The sequence below is a fragment of the Salvelinus namaycush genome, chromosome 32 (assembly GCF_016432855.1).
Source record: "Salvelinus namaycush isolate Seneca chromosome 32, SaNama_1.0, whole genome shotgun sequence".
Lineage (NCBI taxonomy): Eukaryota > Metazoa > Chordata > Actinopteri > Salmoniformes > Salmonidae > Salvelinus > Salvelinus namaycush.
In genome coordinates, this window is record NC_052338.1 from 31,483,131 (window position 1) to 31,503,106 (window position 19,976).

Consider the following 19,976-nt stretch of genomic DNA (forward strand, 5'->3'; position numbering starts at 1 on the left):
GGCGTGTTTCATAGTTCTCAACAAATGTCTGTTCACTTGGGCGTGGCCACTGAGTGAGCGTAGTTTACTTATGAAAACAATTCTCTCATTTAGAAGCTAAAATTACATTTTATCTTTTCACCAATAGTTTCATATTTAAACATTTAAATTGCACAACAATTCCATGTGAATCTGATAACTATAATGTGTAGACTTTCCAAGATACAGTTTATGTCGTCCTATCATCAGTAATAATGTCTCAGACGACAACTGATCTGACATCATATTCTTTAAGTACCAACGGACACTTTCAACTGGTTGGATTACAGAAACATTGTTCCGTTCCCAACCTTTTGATGTTACCATACTCTCTCTATGTTACCAAAGGGCTTTCCAAGAGTCCATTCTGTAGAGTAGAGAGAAAAGGGGGAAAGGTATTTATGGGGGGTCATGAACCTCACCCAACAGGGCAACGTCATGACAACCAGATACAAGATTGAATCACACATCTTGTTATCTACTACATAGAAGATTGACTCACACATCTTGTTATCTACTAGACAACAAGGTGGGGGCGGCAGGTAGCCTAGTGGTTAGAGCGTTGGACTAGTAACCAAAAGGTTGCTGGATCAAATCCCCGAGCTGACAAGGTAACAATATGTCGTTCTGCTCCTGAACAAGGCACTTAACCCACTGTTCCCCGGGAGGCCGTCATTGTAAAATAAGAATTTGTTCTTCACTGACTTGTCTAGTTAAATAAAGGTTAAATAAAAAAAATATATAAGATTGACTGCAAAATCTTGTTATCTAGTGTCGACTTCATATACCTCCTCTTCTTTATCATTCTGCTTACTATGAGGATAATAAATAGTATTCGCTACTAAGCTTTAATCCTCTTGGATAAATGCACCAAAATCAATATTACATTTACGCTATTCGTCCTTTGTCTCTCCTTGCTTTGTTTTTGTTTCAAATGGTTACATAAAATATATATTTTTAATTTTCCATCACTGCTGTCAATAGAGCGAGACACAACCTCTTTGTCTATTTCAATGTAGCGGTTCAACCAGTTTGCTTCGGGGCAGATAGAATTGGCCTCTTAGTTAAGCATCATTGTTTTCTCGTCAAGCTCAGGCTCCAGTCTATTTATGTCATTGTTAATCCCTCACAGTCAAACCTAACAGATTCAGGTGTGGGACTTGATCCATTATCCCCTGTGTTCATCCAGCCAAATGTGCTTCCAAAATGGCACCCTGTTACTTATATAGCACCCCTGGTCAACAAAAGGGCACTGACTATATCCTGGTCAACAAAAGGGCACTGACTATATCCTGGTCAACAGTAGTGTACTGACTATATCCCTGGTCAACAGTAGTGTACTGACTATATCCCTGGTCAACAAAAGGGCACTGACTATATCCTGGTCAACAGTAGTGTACTGACTATATCCCTGGTCAACAGTAGTGTACTGACTATATCCCTGGTCAACAGTAGTGTACTGACTATATCCCTGGTCAACAGTAGTGTACTGACTATATCCCTGGTCAACAGTAGTGTACTGACTATATCCCTGGTCAACAGTAGTGTACTGACTATATATCCCTGGTCAACAGTAGTGTACTGACTATATCCCTGGTCAACAGTAGTGTACTCACTATATCCCTGGTCAACAGTAGTGTACTGACTATATCCTGGTCAACAGTAGTGTACTGACTATATCCCTGGTCAACAGTAGTGTAGTGACTATATCCTTGGTCAACAGTAGTGTACTGACTATATCCCTGGTCAACAGTAGTGTACTGACTATATATCCTGGTCAACAGTATTGTACTGACTATATCCTGGTCAACAGTAGTATACTGACTATATCCTGGTCAACAGTAGTGTACTGACTATATCCTGGTTAACAGTAGTGTACTGACTATATCCCTGGTCAACAGTAGTGTACTGACTATATATCCCTGGTCAACATTAGTGTACTGACTATATCCCTGGTCAACAGTAGTGTACTGACTATATCCCTGGTCAACAGTAGTGTACTGACTATATCCTGGTTAACAGTAGTGTACTGACTATATCCCGGTCAACAGTAGTGTACTGACTATATCCCTGGTCAGTACTGACTATATCCCTGGTCAACAGTAGTGTACTGACTATATCCCTGGTCAACAGTAGTGTACTGACTATATCCCTGGTCAACAGTAGTGTACTGACTATATCCCTGGTTAACAGTAGTGTACTGACTATATCCCTGGTCAACAGTAGTGTACTGACTATATCCCCCTGGTTAACAGTAGTGTACTGACTATATCCCTGGTCAACAGTAGTGTACTGACTATATCCCTGGTCAACAGTAGTGTACTGACTATATCCCTGGTCAACAGTAGTGTACTGACTATATCCCTGGTCAACAGTAGTGTACTGACTATATCCCTGGTCAACAGTAGTGTACTGACTATATCCCTGGTCAACAGTAGTGTACTGAATATATCCTGGTTAACAGTAGTGTACTGACTATATCCCTGGTCAACAGTAGTGTACTGACTATATCCTGGTTAACAGTAGTGTACTGACTATATCCCTGGTCAACAGTAGTGTACTGACTATATATCCTGGTTAACAGTAGTGTACTGACTATATCCTGGTTAACAGTAGTGTACTGACTATATCCCTGGTCAACAGTAGTGTACTGACTATATCCCTGGTTAACAGTAGTGTACTGACTATATCCCTGGTCAACAGTAGTGCACTGACTATATATCCCTGGTCAACAGTAGTGCACTGACTATATATCCCTGGTCAACAGTAGTGTACTGACTATATCCTGGTCAACAGTAGTGTACTGACTATATCCCTGGTCAACAGTAGTGTACTGACTATATCCCTGGTCAACAGTAGTGTACTGACTATATCCCTGGTCAGTACTGACTATATCCTGGTCAACAGTAGTGTACTGACTATAAACCCTGGTCAACAGTAGTGTACTGACTATATCCCTGGTCAACAGTAGTGTACTGACTATATCCTGGTCAACAGTAGTGTACTGACTATATATCCCTGGTCAACAGTCGTGTACTGACTATATATCCCTGGTCAACAGTCGTGTACTGACTATATATCCCTGGTCAACAGTAGTGCACTGACTATATCCCTGGTCAACAGTAGTGTACTGACTATATCCTGGTCAACAGTAGTGTACTGACTATATCCCCCTGGTTAACAGTAGTGTACTGACTATATCCTGGTCAACAGTAGTGTACTGACTATATCCTGGTCAACAGTAGTGTACTGACTATATCCCCCTGGTTAACAGTAGTGTACTGACTATATCCCTGGTCAACAGTAGTGTACTGACTATATCTGGTCAACAGTAGTGTACTGACTATATCCCTGGTCAACAGTAGTGTACTGACTATATCCTGGTTAACAGTAGTGTACTGACTATATCCCTGGTCAACAGTAGTGTACTGACTATATCCCTGGTCAACAGTAGTGTACTGACTATATCCCTGGTCAACAGTTGTGTTGACCAGGGATAGAGGGTGGGTCTAGTGGGATAGAGGGGGGTCTAGTGGGATAGAGGGGGGTCTAGTGGGATAGAGGGGTGGTCTAGTCGAATAGAGGGGTGGTCTAGAGGGGTGGTGTAGAGTGGTGGTCTAGAGGGGTAGAGGGTTAGAGAGGTGGTCTAGAGGGGTAGAGTGGTGGTCTAGAGGGGTGGTCTAGAGGGGTAGAGTGGTGGTCTAGAGGGGTAGAGTGGTGGTCTAGAGGGGTGGTCTAGAGGGGTGGTCTAGAGGGGTAGAGTGGTGGTCTAGAGGGGTGGTCTAGAGGGGTGGTCTAGAGGGGTGGTCTAGAGGGGTAGAGTGGTGGTCTAGAGGGGTGGTCTAGAGGGGTGGTCTAGAGGGGTAGAGTGGTGGTCTAGAGGGGTAGTCTAGAGGGGTAGAGTGGTGGTCTAGAGGGGTGGTCTAGAGGGGTGGTCTAGAGGGGTGGTCTAGAGGGGTAGTGGGGTTGTCTAGAGGGGTGGTCTAGAGGGGTGGTCTAGAGGGGTAGTGGGGTTGTCTAGAGGGGTGGTCTAGAGGGGTAGAGTGGTGGTCTAGAGGGGTAGTCTAGAGGGGTAGAGTGGTGGTCTAGAGGGGTGGTCTAGAGGGGTAGAGTGGTGGTCTAGAGGGGTGGTCTAGAGGGGTAGAGTGGTGGTCTAGAGGGGTGGTCTAGAGGGGTAGAGTGGTGGTCTAGAGGGGTGGTCTAGAGGGGTGGTCTAGAGGGGTAGAGTGGTGGTCTAGAGGGGTAGTCTAGAGGGGTAGAGTGGTGGTCTAGAGGGGTGGTCTAGAGGGGTGGTCTAGAGGGGTAGTGGGGTGGTCTAGAGGGGTGGTCTAGAGGGGTGGTCTAGAGGGGTAGTGGGGTTGTCTAGAGGGGTGGTCTAGAGGGGTAGAGTGGTGGTCTAGAGGGGTAGTCTAGAGGGGTAGAGGGGTGGTCTAGAGGGGTGGTCTAGAGGGGTGGTCTAGAGGGGTAGAGTGGTGGTCTAGAGGGGTGGTCTAGAGGGGTAGAGTGGTGGTCTAGAGGGGTGGTCTAGAGGGGTAGAGTGGTGGTCTAGAGGGGTAGAGTGGTGGTCTAGAGGGGTGGTCTAGAGGGGTGGTCTAGAGGGGTAGAGTGGTGGTCTAGAGGGGTGGTCTAGAGGGGTGGAGGGATGGTCTAGAGGGGTAGTGGGGTTGTCTAGAGGGGTGGTCTAGAGGGGTAGTGGGGTTGTCTAGAGGGGTGGTCTAGAGGGGTAGTGGGGTTGTCTAGAGGGGTGGTCTAGAGGGGTAGAGTGGTGGTCTAGAGGGGTAGAGTGATGGTCTAGAGGGGTGGTCTAGAGGGGTGGTCTAGAGGGGTAGTGGGGTGGTCTAGAGGGGTGGTCTAGAGGGGTAGAGTGGTGGTCTAGAGGGGTAGAGGGATGGTCTAGAGGGGTAGTGGGGTTGTCTAGAGGGGTGGTCTAGAGGGGTAGTGGGGTTGTCTAGAGGGGTGGTCTAGAGGGGTAGAGTGGTGGTCTAGAGGGGTGGTCTAGAGGGGTAGAGGGGTGGTCTGGAGGGGTACAGGGGTGGTCTAGTGAGGTTTAGGTGTGGTGTAGTGAGGTAGAGGGGTGGTCTAGAGGGGTGGTCTAGAGGGGTGGTCTAGTGAGGTAGAGGGGTGGTTTAGCAGGGTGGTCTAGTGAGGTAGAGGGGTGGTCTAGTGAGGTAGAGGGGTGGTTTAGCAGGGTGGTCTAGTGAGGTAGAGGGGTGGTCTAGTGATGTAGAGGGGTGGTTTGGCAGGGTGGTCTAGTGAGGTAGAGGGGTGGTCTAGATGGGTGGTCTAGTGAGGTAGAGGGGTGGTCTAGTGAGGTAGAGGGGTGGTTTAGCAGGGTGGTCTAGTGAGGTAGAGGGGTGGTCTAGTGAGGTAGAGGGGTGGTTTAGCAGGGTGGTCTACTGAGGTAGAGGGGTGGTTTAGCAGTGTGGTCTAGTGAGGTAGAGGGGTGGTTTAGCAGGGTGGTCTAGTGAGGTAGAGGGGTGGTCTAGAGGGGTGGTCTAGTGAGGTAGAGGGGTGGTCTAGAGGGGTAGAGTGGTGGTCTAGAGGGGTGGTCTAGAGGGGTGGTCTAGAGGGGTAGTGGGGTTGTCTAGAGGGGTGGTCTAGAGGGGTAGAGTGGTGGTCTAGAGGGGTAGGGTGATGGTCTAGAGGGGTAGATTGATGGTCTAGAGGGGTGGTCTAGAGGGGTGGTCTAGAGGGGTAGTGGGGTTGTCTAGAGGGGTGGTCTAGAGGGGTAGAGTGGTGGTCTAGAGGGGTGGTCTAGAGGGGTAGAGGGGTGGTCTGGAGGGGTACAGGGGTGGTCTAGTGAGGTTTAGGTGTGGTGTAGTGAGGTAGAGGGGTGGTCTAGAGGGGTGGTCTAGAGGGGTGGTCTAGTGAGGTAGAGGGGTGGTTTAGCAGGGTGGTCTAGTGAGGTAGAGGGGTGGTCTAGTGAGGTAGAGGGGTGGTTTAGCAGGGTGGTCTAGTGAGGTAGAGGGGTGGTTTAGCAGGGTGGTCTAGTGAGGTAGAGGGGTGGTCTAGATGGGTGGTCTAGTGAGGTAGAGGGGTGGTCTAGTGAGGTAGAGGGGTGGTTTAGCAGGGTGGTCTAGTGAGGTAGAGGGGTGGTCTAGATGGGTGGTCTAGTGAGGTAGAGGGGTGGTCTAGTGATGTAGAGGGGTGGTTTAGCAGGGTGGTCTAGTGAGGTAGAGGGGTGGTCTAGATGGGTGGTCTAGTGAGGTAGAGGGGTGGTCTAGTGAGGTAGAGGGGTGGTTTAGCAGGGTGGTCTAGTGAGGTAGAGGGGTGGTCTAGTGAGGTAGAGGGGTGGTTTAGCAGGGTGGTCTACTGAGGTAGAGGGGTGGTTTAGCAGTGTGGTCTAGTGAGGTAGAGGGGTGGTTTAGCAGGGTGGTCTAGTGAGGTAGAGGGGTGGTCTAGAGGGGTGGTCTAGTGAGGTAGAGGGGTGGTCTAGTGAGGTAGAGGGGTGGTTTAGCAGGGTGGTCTAGTGAGGTAGAGGGGTTTTCTAGTGAGGTAGAGGGGTGGTCTAGAGGGGTGGTCTAGTGAGGTAGAGGGGTGGTTTAGCAGGGTGGTCTATACAGGGTACCAAAGTAGTGGTCTATGTAGCAAATAGGTTGTAATTTGAGACACGGCCTAACTGACAAGTCCTCCTGTATCCCATGATTCCTTGCAGCACCTGGAGCCGTGGAAACTCTACGCCACCGTGGGGGTGCTGCTGGTCATCGACGTCCTGTCACTCATGATCTGGCAAATAGTGGATCCTCTACACATCACTGTGGAGGTATGAGTCATGACTCAATGTCTCAATGTCTTCTCCTCTTTCTCTCTCTCTATCTCGATGGCTCCTCTCTTCTCTCTTCTTCTCTCTCGCTTTCGCTCTCTCTCTATCTCGATGGCTCTTCTCTTCTCTCTCTCTCTCTCGCTTTCGCTCTCTCTCTATCTCGACGCTCTCTCTCTATCTCGATGGCTCTTCTCTTCTCTCTCTCTCTCGCTTTCGCTCTCTCTCTATCTCGACGCTCTCTCTCTATCTCGATGGCTCTTCTCTTCTCTCTCTTCTCTCGCTTTCGCTCTCTCTCTATCTCGATGGGTCCTCTCTTCTCTCTTCTCTCGCTTTCGCTCTTTCTCTATCTCGATGGGTCCTCTCTTCTCTCGCTTTCGCTCTCTCTCTATCTCGACGCTCTCTCTCTATCTCGATGGCTCTTCTCTTCTCTCTCTTCTCTCGCTTTCGCTCTCTCTCTATCTCGATGGGTCCTCTCTTCTCTCGCTTTCGCTCTCTCTCTATCTCGATGTGTCCTCTCTCTCTCTCCTCTTTTCTCTTTTCTGGTCTCTTCCTCTTCCTGTTTGTTTTCGGAAGATGCATCAGCATCGATTAGCTCCTGACTCTATCAAGATTAGTCGAAGAATGAATTTATTGTGAATTTATAAAAATCATATTTTAAAATAGAAGGATGAGAGAAAAGGTGGTCCATATAAAGACTATTGTAATCATACCTCGACTACAATGGGCAGGATAGAGTGTATGTGTTAACAATCAATGCTCTGGATAATCTGTACGTGGCTATAGTGAATCTATAATGAATCTATAACAATGAATCTATATATATACAGTATATACAGTACATTACCAGTCAAAAGTTTGGACACACCTATTCATTACAGGGTTTTTCTTTTTTGTTTGACTATTTTCTACATTGTAAAATAATAGTGAAGACATCAAAACTATGAAAATAACACATTTGGAATCATGTAGTAACCAAAAAAGTGCTATAAAATACATGTTCTATTTTAGATTCTTCAAAGTAACCACCCTTTGCCTTGATGACAGCTTTGCACACTCTTGGCATTCTCTCAACCAGCTTCATGAGGTAGTCACCTGGAATGCATTTCAATTAACAGGTGTGCCTTGTTAAAAGTTAATTTGTCGAATTTCTTTCCTTCTTAATGTGTTTGAGCCAATCAGTTGTGTTGTGACAAGGTAGGGGTGATATACAGAAGATAGCCCTATTTGGTAAAAGACCAAGTCCATATTATGGCAAGAACAGCTCAAATAAGCAAAGATAAATGACAGTCCATCATTCCTTTAAGACATAAAGGTCAGTCAATCCGGAAAATTTCAAGAACTTTTTCCAGTCTCAAAAACCATTAAGCGCTATGATGAAACTGTCCCTCATGAGAACCGCACAGGAACGGAAGACCTAGAGTTACCTCTAATGCAGAGGATAAGTTCATTAGAGTTACCAGCCTCAGAAATTGCAGCCCAAATAAATGCTTCACAGAGTTCAAGCAACAGAAACATCTTAACATCAACTGTTCACAGGAGACTGCGTGAATCAGGCCTTCATGGTCGAATTGCTGAAAACAAACCACTACTAAAAGACACCAATAAGAAGAAGAGAATTGCTTGGGCCAAGAAACACGAGCAATGGACATTCGACCGTAGAAATCTGTCCTTTGGTCTAATGAGTTCAAATTTGAGATGTTTGGTTCCAACCGCCATGTCATTGTGAGACGCAGAGTAGGTGAACAGATGATCTCCGCATGTGTGGTTCCCACCGTGAAGCATGGAGGAGGAGGTGTGGGAGTGCTTTGCTGGTGACAGCGTCTGTGGTTTATTTAGAATTCAAGGCACACTTAACCAACATGGCTAACACAGCATTCTGCAGCAATACGCCATCCCATCTGGTTTGCGCTTAGTGGGACTATCATTTGTTTTTCAACAGGACAATGACCCAAAACACACTTCCAGGCTGTGTAAGGGCTATTTGACCAAGAAGGAGAGTGATGGAGTGCTGCATCAGATGACCTGGCCTCCACAATCACCTGACCTCAACCCAATTGAGATGGTTTGGGATGAGTTGGAACGCAATGCTCAGCATATGTGGGAACTCCTTCAAGACTCTTGGAAAAGCATTCCTCATGAAGCTAGTTGAGAGATTGCCAAGAGTGTGCAAAGCTGTCATCAAGGCAAAGGGTGGCTACTTTTAAGAGTCTAAAATAGAAAATATATTGCTATCTCCCGGGTGGCGCAGTGGTCTAGGGCACTGCATCGCAGTGCTAGCTGCGCCACCAGAGTCTCTGGGTTCGCGCCCAGGCTGGGCTGGGTTCGCGCCCAGGCTCTGTCGCAGCCGGCCGCAACCGGGAGGTCCGTGGGGCGACGCACAATTGGCATAGCGTCGTCCGGGTTAGGGAGGGTTTGGCCGGTAGGGATATCCTTGTCTCAGTATGTAAAATGTAATAAAATGTATGCGCTCTACTGTAAGTCGCTCTGGATAAGAGCGTCTGCTAAATGACTAAAATGTAATGTAAATGTAATATTTTGATTTGTTTAACACTTTTTGGGGGTTACTAAATGATTCCATGTTTGTTATTTCATAGTCTGGATTTCTTCACTATTTCTTCTACAATGTAAAAAATACACTAAAACCCTTGAATGAGTCGGTGTGTTCTAAACTTTTTGACTGGTACTGTGTGTGTTGTGTTCATTATCGACCTATGGATATAGTATGTGTCCACGAAGCATGTACTGGAGACTGTATAGATGACAATAGTGCAGTAGCCGTAAGGTATCCATCCCTCTCTTAGTTTTTCCATGAATCAATAAAACCGTGGCTGAATAGAGGCAGGACATAAACGGTGTGAATTGAACCTGTACTATTACTGTTTGTGACTGTTTTATGCGTCTGATATTTAAAGTACAGTAAGTTGAGATAAATATTCTTATTCTTCTGTTTGTCTGAGTAGAAGTTTGTGAGAGAGGCCCCTAAAGGAGACCTGGATGTTCTGGTTCAACCGCTGCTGGAACACTGCAGCTCAGACAAGATGAACACTTGGCTTGGTAAGGATAGAGGGAGGGAGGGAGGGAGGGAGGGAGGGAGGGAGGGAGGGAGGGAGGGAGAGAGAGACTACTCCTGTACATTAAACCCATCTGTCAATCTTCTTACCTTGGACATTAGACCTGTGCTGGAGCTACTGCTAGTGCATTGAATACTAAAAACCCAATGAATAAATGTTCTTTCTTTCTTTCTTTCTTTCTTTCTTTCTTTCTTTCTTTCTTTCTTTCTTTCTTTCTTTCTTTCTTTCTTTCTTTCTTTCTTTCTTTCTTTCCCTCCCTCCCTCCCTAGGGGTGGTGTATGGCTATAAGGGCTTGCTGCTGCTCCTGGGGATTTTTCTGGCTTATGAGACCAAGTCTATATCAACAGAGAAGATCAACGACCACCGTGCTGTCGGCATGGCCATTTACAACGTCTCAGTAAGTCTTTCTGTGTCTGTGTGTGTCTTTGGCCAGTGTCAGTCTAGACTAAGTGTTTCTCTGTTTGTCTTTTTGTAAATTTATTTTGCCCCCCCCCACACCAAACGCGATCACGACACGCAGGTTAAAATATCAAAACAAACTCTGAACCAATGACATTCATTTGAGGACAGGTCGAAAAGCATTAAACATGTATGTCAATTTAGCTAGTTAGCTTGCATTTGCTAGCTAATTTGTCCTATTTAGCTAGCTTGCTGTTGCTAGTTAATTTGTCCTGGGATCTAAACATTGAGTTGTTATTTTACCTGAAATGCACAAGGATCTCTACTCCGACAATTAATCCACACATAAAACGGCCAACCGAATCGTTTCTAGTCATCTCTCCTCCTTCCAGGCTTTTTCATCGTTTAAATTATATGGTGATCGCATCTAAACTTTCATTGTATTACCACGACTACCGGCAAAACAGTTCGTCTTTCTATCACCCACGTGGGTATAACCAATGAGGAGATGGCACGTGGGTACCTGCTTCTATAAACCAATGAGGAGATGGCACGTGGGTACCTGCTTCTATAAACCAATGAGATGGGAGAGGCAGGACTTGCAGCGCGATCTGCGTCAGAAATAGGAACGACATCTATTTTAGCCCTTGGTGTCGCAGACGCTCGTTGGCGCGCGCAAGCAGTGTGGGTGCAATAATTGAATAACATGGATTTCTAAATTTATTTTGCGACGCTGGCGCACGCGACGTGTCCGGTCTGGTCAGCATGTTACAGCTGATCTGTATGTCAGTCTAATTCGCCCCTCTCTGTCTTTCCCTCTCTGTCTTTCCTTCTCTCTCCAGGCTGTGTTAGTTCGTCCTCAGTCTCCACTCGCTTGTATATCTCTCTCTCTCTTTCTCTCTCTCTTGCTCTTGCCTTCGTTCTGTCTCTCTTTCCCTCTCTTTGCCTCTCTCTCCAGGCTGTGTTAGTTCGTCCTCAGTCTCCACTCGCTTGGATCTCTCTCTCTCGCGTTCTCTCTCTCTCTTTCTCTCTGTTTTTCTCTCTCTCTCTGTATCTGTCTCTGTCTCTCTCTCTCTCTCTCTCTCTCTCTCTTTCTGTCTCTTCTCTCTCTGTCTCTCTTTCTCCCTGACTCTCTCTCTCTCCCTCCACCCTTTGTTTAATGCTGTGACAATGCCTGGCTCTCTGTCCTCGGTGGTCCCCTGTGGCTCTGCTCACCTCCAGCCCTCCCGCTCACCCCTAATGAGGAGCTGGAGCTGGCCAGTGGGGCTTTCAGCATGGGAGCTGTCCTAAATGACGCTGTATGCATGGGGACAGTATCTGCCATCTGAAAGTGGCCCAGAAAACTGTGTGTGTGTGTGTGTCTGTGTGTTGTGATGTACAGAATCTGTTATCAGAAAACAGAGGAGAGGCAGCAGAGAGGATGGGCGATAGAAGGTAGTAACTAGGGCCTCTTCCCTTCCTCATCAGGGGGAATAAAGTCACATGTCTTCTGTGTTTTGTGTGTCTGTCTAAAGCCCCTTATCCCTCTACTGCAACACTTTGGATGGAAACACACACAGAGGGAGAGGGATAAAGGGAGAGAGGGTGGGAGGGAAAGAGTTAGATGTCTCTGGAGGATTTGATCATCTGTGTGAATCCCTCTCGACAGACATTCTCCTCCTCCAGTGATCTTCAAAGAACGACTCATATTTATCTCTCTATTACTACAACCGGTTAGCCGTTTCTGTCCTGTTGTGTGGCTGATTAAAATAAAACAAAAATTAAATGCAAAAAAAAATACAAAAGAAATACTTCTAACATGGATATTCTCTGCGTCCAAATGTCAAATTGAGAAGATGCCCAGTGTGCCAATTTGGATGATTTAAGTGTGGTCTTTCACTGTTTGGTATTGAGTCTGGAAATAGAATAACACTGTCCCTCCTGCCAGTTCAGCACTGCACTGCGGCGGTGACACAGCATTTTAATCAAGAGTGTTGTCCCCACTATGGCGGATTTCCTGTTTTCCAATTTCCATCGTTGTATTTTAATTCATCTCTGAGGATTACCCATTATGCACTGAACCCAATTTAAGCTAAAACTGACTGAGAGAATTGCAAATTGGCGCTGGAGAGAAAATTGAGAAGAGAACCCTGCCCTGTTTTTCTGCCCTCTCTCTCTTTTCTCTCTCTCTCTCTCTTTTCTCTCTCTCTCTCTCTTTTCTCTCTCTCTCTCTCTCTCTCTCTCTCTCTCTCTCTCTCTCTCTCTCTCTCTCTCTCTCTCTCTCTCTCTCTCTCTCTCTCTCTCTCTCTCTCTCTGTCTCTGTCTCTGTCTTTCTCCTCTCTCTCTCTCTCTCTCTCTCTCTCTCTTTTCTCTCTCTCTCTCTCTTTTCTCTCTCTCTCTCTCTCTCTCTCTCTCTCTCTCTCTCTCTCTCTCTCTCTCTCTCTCTCTCTCTCTCTGTCTCTGTCTCTGTCTCTGTCTTTCTCCTCTCTCTCTCTGTCAAATTCAAATTCAAATTCAAGCTGCTTTATTGGCATGAAAAACATTGTGTCAATATTGCCAAAGCAACAATGTATACAATATACATTGTAATAAAATTATAAACAATGACAAATAATAATATAGAATGGCAGTAAATAATAATACAAAATTAAATATAAAAATAGTAACAATAAAATGGTAACAGTCAATAATCGAATGTAATGTAATAAAAAAATGAAACTATAACTAACTTATAACTAAATAACGGTCATCTTCACCATTACATTGGTACTACAACTACTATCATCATTACCACTACTACCACCACCACCATCATTAAACTGCTATCATTACCATTACCACCCATACCATTACTACTTGGAATGATAAACAACAATAATAATAGTAATAACAATAACAGTAATAACAATATCTGTCTCTCTCTCTCTCCTCTCTCTCTCTGTCTCTCTCTCTCCTCTCTCTCTGTCTCTCTCTTTCCTCTCTCTCTGTCTCTCTCTCTTTCCTCTCTCTCTGTCTCTCTCTCTCTCTTTTCTCTCTCTGTCTCTCTCTCTGTCTCTCTCTCTGTCTCTCTGTCTCTCTCTGTCTCTCTCTTTCCTCTCTCTCTGTCTCTCTCTCTCTCTCTTTCCTCTCTCTCTCTCTCTATCTCTTTTCTCTCTCTTTCCTCTCTCTCTGTCTCTCTCTCTCTCTCTCTCTCTCTCTCTCTCTCTCTCTCTCTCTCCCTCTCTCTATCTCTGTCTCTCTCTGTCTCTCTCTTTCCTCTCTCTCTGTCTCTCTCTCTTTCCTCTCTCTCGCTCTCTTTCCTCTCTCTCTCGCTCTCTCTTTTCTCTCTCTCTCGCTCTCTCGCTCTCTCGCTCTCGCTCTCTCTCGCTCTCTCTTTCCTCTCTCTCTCTCGCTCTCTCTCTCTCTCTCTCTCTCTCTCTCTCTCTGGCCTTGTGATGAATGGTGTCCCAGTGATCCCCCTTCTATGTAAAACTAATGAGACTGATTCCACCACCACCACCACCATCTGCTGAAGTGGCCAGGCACTCACATCTATTTATCGTAGACACTACAAGAATGGGAGCAAGGAGAGGTGCCCACCTGCTCATTTTCTGGAACTAAATGAAGACGATAAAATTAATTAAAGATGAATCAAAGGGGAGCAGTTAACATTCAGGGGCTAATCAGCTCCTCTCTCCCCCCCCCTAAAAAAAAAAACGGGCGGAGGGGAAAAATAGGAAATGATTTGTTCTCCCGAAGACCAAGGAGGAATCAAGGTGAAATTAGTTGGAACAATTCTGGAAGAATCTAAATGTACTTCCCAAATGGCACCCTATTTCCAAATGATTGTGCACTACTTTTTTACCAGGCTTCTATATGGAATAGGGTGCACTGTGGATTGTATTTGTACTCTGAGATTGTCGTCCTTTCCTTCTGTGACCTGTCCGCTGTGATTAATGACTCGACAGAGAAAGATATCGCCTCCGTTTGACGGCAGGGTTTTTCCATTTGCCAGTCTGGATGAGATTTTGCAGGTTTTGGAGGAGAGATGACTGTTGGTCAATACGTATTGATTACTATCCCCCTCTCTGTCCCGTCTCTCTTCCCTCATTTTTCACACTCCCATTTTTCATTCCTCTCTCTCTCTCTCGTTCTCCGTCGCTCTCTCTCTCTACCCCGCTCTCTCCCTTTCTAACTCGCTCTCTCTCTCACTCCATCTCTCTCTCTCTCTCTCACTCCATCTATCTCTCTCCTCCTACCCCCTCCCCTGTCTCACTCTGTGTCTCTCCCCCTCCTCCCTACAGGTGTTGTGTATGATCACGGCTCCCGTCACCATGATCTTGTCGTCGCAGCAGGACGCCTCGTTTGCCTTCGCCTCCCTGGCCATCGTCTTCTCTGTCTACATCACCCTGGTGGTGCTCTTTGTCCCCAAGGTAGAATAACAGTCTGTCTCTGTGGTACAGTAGAAGCTTCAGTCAGTAACTACACTCTGTCTGTTACAGTACCTGTGTTAACATATTGCGTACCGGTGAGCACCAGCTCAATTCAAGCACTGTGTATGCATTTCTATGGTACTCTGTAGATGTTTCAGGACAGATTGTTTATCTCTATGGTGGTACTGTAGATGTTTCAGGACTGATTGTTTATCTCTATGGTGGTACTGTAGATGTTTCAGGACAGATTGTTTATCTCTATGGTGGTACTGTAGATGTTTCAGGACAGATTGTTTATCTCTATGGTGGTACTGTAGATGTTTCAGGACAGATTGTTTATCTCTATGGTGGTACTGTAGATGTTTCAGGACTGATTGTTTATCTCTATGGTGGTACTCTGTAGATGTTTCAGGACAGATTGTTTATCTCTATGGTGGTACTCTGTAGATGTTTCAGGACAGATTGTTTATCTCTATGGTGGTACTCTGTAGATGTTACAGGACAGATTGTTTATCTCTATGGTGGTACTGTAGATGCTTCAGGACAGATTGTTTATCTCTATGGTGGTACTCTGTAGATGTTTCAGGACAGATTGTTTATCTCTATGGTGGTACTGTAGATGTTTCAGGACAGATTGTTTATCTCTATGGTGGTACTGTAGATGTTTCAGGACAGATTGTTTTACTCTATGGTGGTACTGTAGATGTTTCAGGACAGATTGTTTTCTCTATGTGGTACTCTGTAGATGTTTCAGGACAGATTGTTTATCTCTATGGTGGTACTGTAGATGTTCAGGACAGATTGTTTATCTCTATGGTGTACTGTAGTGTTCAGACAGATTGTTTATCTCTATGGTGGTACTCTGTAGATGTTTCAGGACAGATTGTTTATCTCTATGGTGGTACTGTAGATGCGTCGCCTGATCACCCGAGGAGAGTGGCAGTCAGACACCCAGGAGACCGTGAAGACACAGGGCTCATCCACCAACAACAACGATGAGGAGAAGTCCAGACAGCTGGAGAGAGAGAACAAGGAACTTCAGAAGATCATTCAGGAGGTACAGGATTAGTTATGTTATACAGTAGGTATAGGATCAGGTATGGTATACAGTAGGTATAGGATCAGTTATGTTATACAGTAGGTATACAGTAGGCATAGGATCAGTTATGTTATACAGTAGGTATACAGTAGGTATAGGATCAGTTATGTTATACAGTAGGTATAGGATCAGTTATGTTATACAGTAGGTATACAGTAGGTATAGGATCAGTTATGTTATACAGTAGGTATAGGATCAGTTATGTTATACAGTAGGTATAGGGTCAGTTATGTTATACAGTAGGTATACAGTAGGCATAGGATCAGTTATGTTATACAGTAGGTGTAGGATCAGTTATGTTATACAGTAGGCATAGGGTCAGTTATGTTATACAGTAGGTATACAGTAGGCATAGGGTCAGTTATGTTATACAGTAGGTATACAGTAGGTGTAGGATCAGTTATGTTATACAGTAGGTATACAGTAGGTATAGGATCAGTTATGTTATACAGTAGGTATACAGTAGGTACAGGATCAGTTATGTTATACAGTAGGTATACAGTAGGCATAGGATCAGTTATGTTATACAATAGGTATAGGATCAGTTATGTTATACAGTAGGTATACAGTAGGTACAGGATCAGTTATGTTATACAGTAGGTATACAGAAGGCATAGGATCAGTTATGTTATACAATAGGTATAAGATCAGTTATGTTATACAGCAGGTATACAGTAGTATAGGGTCAGTTATGTTATACAGTAGGTATAGGATCAGTTATGTTATACAGTAGGTATAGGATCAGTTATGTTATACAGTAGGCATAGGATCAGTTATGTTATACAGTAGGTATAGGATCAGTTATGGTATACAGTGGGCATATGATCAGTTATGTTATACAGTAGGCATAGGATCAGTTATGTTATACAGTAGGTATAGGATCAGTTATGTTATACAGTAGGTATAGGATCAGTTGTTATACAGTAGGTATAGGATCAGTTATGTTATACAGTAGGCATAGGATCAGTTATGTTATACAGTAGGTATAGGATCAGTTATGGTATACAGTGGGCATATGATCAGTTATGTTATACAGTAGGCATAGGATCAGTTATGTTATACAGTAGGTATAGGATCAGTTATGTTATACAGTAGGTATACAGTAGGCATAGGGTCAGTTATGTTATACAGTAGGTGTAGGATCAGTTATGGTATACAGTAGGTATAGGATCAGTTATGGTATACAGTAGGTATAGGATCAGTTATGTTATACAGTAGGTATAGGGTCAGTTATGTTATACAGTAGGTATACAGTAGGCATAGGGTCAGTTATGTTATACAGTAGGTGTAGGATCAGTTATGTTATACAGTAGGTATAGGATCAGTTATGGTATACAGTAGGTACATGATCAGTTATGTTATACAGTAGGTGTAGGATCAGTTATGTTATACAGTAGGTATAGGATCAGTAGGTATAGGGTCAGTTATGTTACACAGTAGGTATACAGTAGGCATAGGGTCAGTTATGTTATACAGTAGGTATACAGTAGGTGTAGGATCAGTTATGTTATACAGTAGGTATACAGTAGGTATAGGATCAGTTATGTTATACAGTAGGTATACAGTAGGTACAGGATCAGTTATGTTATACAGTAGGTATACAGTAGGTATAGGATCAGTTATGTTATACAGTAGGTATACAGTAGGTACAGGATCAGTTATGTTATACAGTAGGTATACAGTAGGCATAGGATCAGTTATGTTATACAATAGGTACAGGATCAGTTATGTTTTACAGTAGGTATACAGTAGGCATAGGATCAGTTATGTTATACAATAGGTATAAGATCAGTTATGTTATACAGTAGGTATACAGTAGTATAGGATCAGTTATGTTATACAGTCGGTGTAGGATCAGTTATGTTATACAGTAGGTATAGAATCAGTTATGTTATACAGTAGGTGTAGGATCAGTTATGTTATACAGTAGGTATACAGTAGGCATAGGGTCAGTTATGTTATACAGTAGGGTTACAGTAGGCATAGGATCAGTTATGTTATACAGTAGGTGTAGGATCAGTTATATTATACAGTAGTATAGGATCAGTTATTTTATACAGTAGGTGTAGGATCAGTTATGTTATACAGTAGGTATACAGTAGGTATAGGATCAGTTATGTTATACAGTAGATATAGGATCAGTTATGTTATACAGTAGTATAGGATCAGTTATGTTATACAGTAGGTATACAGTAAGTACAGGATCAGTTATGTTATACAGTAGCTATACAGTAGGTATAGGATCAGTTATGTTATACAGTAGGTGTAGGATCAGTTATGTTATACAGTAGGCATAGGGTCAGTTATGTTATACAGTAGGTATAGGATCAGTTATGTTATACAGTAGGCATAGGGTCAGTTATGTTATACAGTAGGTATAGGATCAGTTATGTTATACAGTAGGTATACAGTAGGCATAGGGTCAGTTATGTTATACAGTAGGTATAGGATCAGTTATGTTATACAGTAGGTATAGGATCAGTTATGTTATACAGTAGGCATAGGATCAGTTATGTTATACAGTAGGTATAGGATCAGTTATGGTATACAGTGGGCATAGGATCAGTTATGTTATACAGTAGGCATAGGATCAGTTATGTTATACAGTGGGTGTAGGATCAGTTATGGTATACAGTAGGTATAGGATCAGTTATGGTATACAGTAGGTATAGGGTCAGTTATGTTATACAGTAGGTATAGGGTCAGTTATGTTATACAGTAGGTATACAGTAGGCATAGGGTCAGTTATGTTATACAGTAGGTGTAGGATCAGTTATGTTATACAGTAGGTATAGGATCAGTTATGTTATACAGTAGGTGTAGGATCAGTTATGTTATACAGTAGGTATAGGGTCAGTTATGTTATACAGTAGGTATACAGTAGGCATAGGATCAGTTATGTTAGACAGTAGGTGTAGGATCAGTTATGTTATACAGTAGGTATACAGTAGGTATAGGATCAGTTATGTTATACAGTAGGTATACAGTAGGTACAGGATCAGTTATGTTATACAGTAGGTATACAGTAGGTATAGGATCAGTTATGTTATACAGTAGGTATAGGATCAGTGATGTTATACAGTAGGTATAGGATCAGTTATGTTATACAGTAGGCATAGGGTCAGTTATGTTATACAGTAGGTATAGGATCAGTTATGTTATACAGTAGGCATAGGGTCAGTTATGTTATACAGTAGGTATAGGATCAGTTATGTTATACAGTAGGTATACAGTAGGCATAGGGTCAGTTATGTTATACAGTAGGGTTACAGTAGGCATAGGATCAGTTATGTTATACAGTAGGTGTAGGATCAGTTATATTATACAGTAGTATAGGATCAGTTATTTTATACAGTAGGTGTAGGATCAGTTATGTTATACAGTAGGTATACAGTAGGTATAGGATCAGTTATGTTATACAGTAGATATAGGATCAGTTATGTTATACAGTAGTATAGGATCAGTTATGTTATACAGTAGGTATACAGTAAGTACAGGATCAGTTATGTTATACAGTAGCTATACAGTAGGTATAGGATCAGTTATGTTATACAGTAGGTGTAGGATCAGTTATGTTATACAGTAGGCATAGGGTCAGTTATGTTATACAGTAGGTATAGGATCAGTTATGTTATACAGTAGGCATAGGGTCAGTTATGTTATACAGTAGGTATAGGATCAGTTATGTTATACAGTAGGTATACAGTAGGCATAGGGTCAGTTATGTTATACAGTAGGTATAGGATCAGTTATGTTATACAGTAGGTATAGGATCAGTTATGTTATACAGTAGGCATAGGATCAGTTATGTTATACAGTAGGTATAGGATCAGTTATGGTATACAGTGGGCATAGGATCAGTTATGTTATACAGTAGGCATAGGATCAGTTATGTTATACAGTGGGTGTAGGATCAGTTATGGTATACAGTAGGTATAGGATCAGTTATGGTATACAGTAGGTATAGGGTCAGTTATGTTATACAGTAGGTATAGGGTCAGTTATGTTATACAGTAGGTATACAGTAGGCATAGGGTCAGTTATGTTATACAGTAGGTGTAGGATCAGTTATGTTATACAGTAGGTATAGGATCAGTTATGTTATACAGTAGGTGTAGGATCAGTTATGTTATACAGTAGGTATAGGGTCAGTTATGTTATACAGTAGGTATACAGTAGGCATAGGATCAGTTATGTTAGACAGTAGGTGTAGGATCAGTTATGTTATACAGTAG

At 43.5% G+C, this 19,976-nt stretch overlaps 1 protein-coding gene across 1 annotated transcript in view; it reads left to right on the top strand.

The window, feature by feature from the left end:
- Nucleotides 1-19,976, top strand: part of LOC120027366 (gamma-aminobutyric acid type B receptor subunit 1-like) — a 131,163-nt gene that overhangs the window by 108,295 nt on the left and 2,892 nt on the right. The window contains exons 13-17 of the mRNA XM_038972282.1: nucleotides 6,674-6,781; nucleotides 9,742-9,835; nucleotides 10,122-10,249; nucleotides 14,514-14,642; nucleotides 15,553-15,699. Of these exons, the coding sequence (XP_038828210.1) occupies nucleotides 6,674-6,781; nucleotides 9,742-9,835; nucleotides 10,122-10,249; nucleotides 14,514-14,642; nucleotides 15,553-15,699 (606 nt within the window). The remainder of the gene's footprint in view (nucleotides 1-6,673; nucleotides 6,782-9,741; nucleotides 9,836-10,121; nucleotides 10,250-14,513; nucleotides 14,643-15,552; nucleotides 15,700-19,976) is intronic.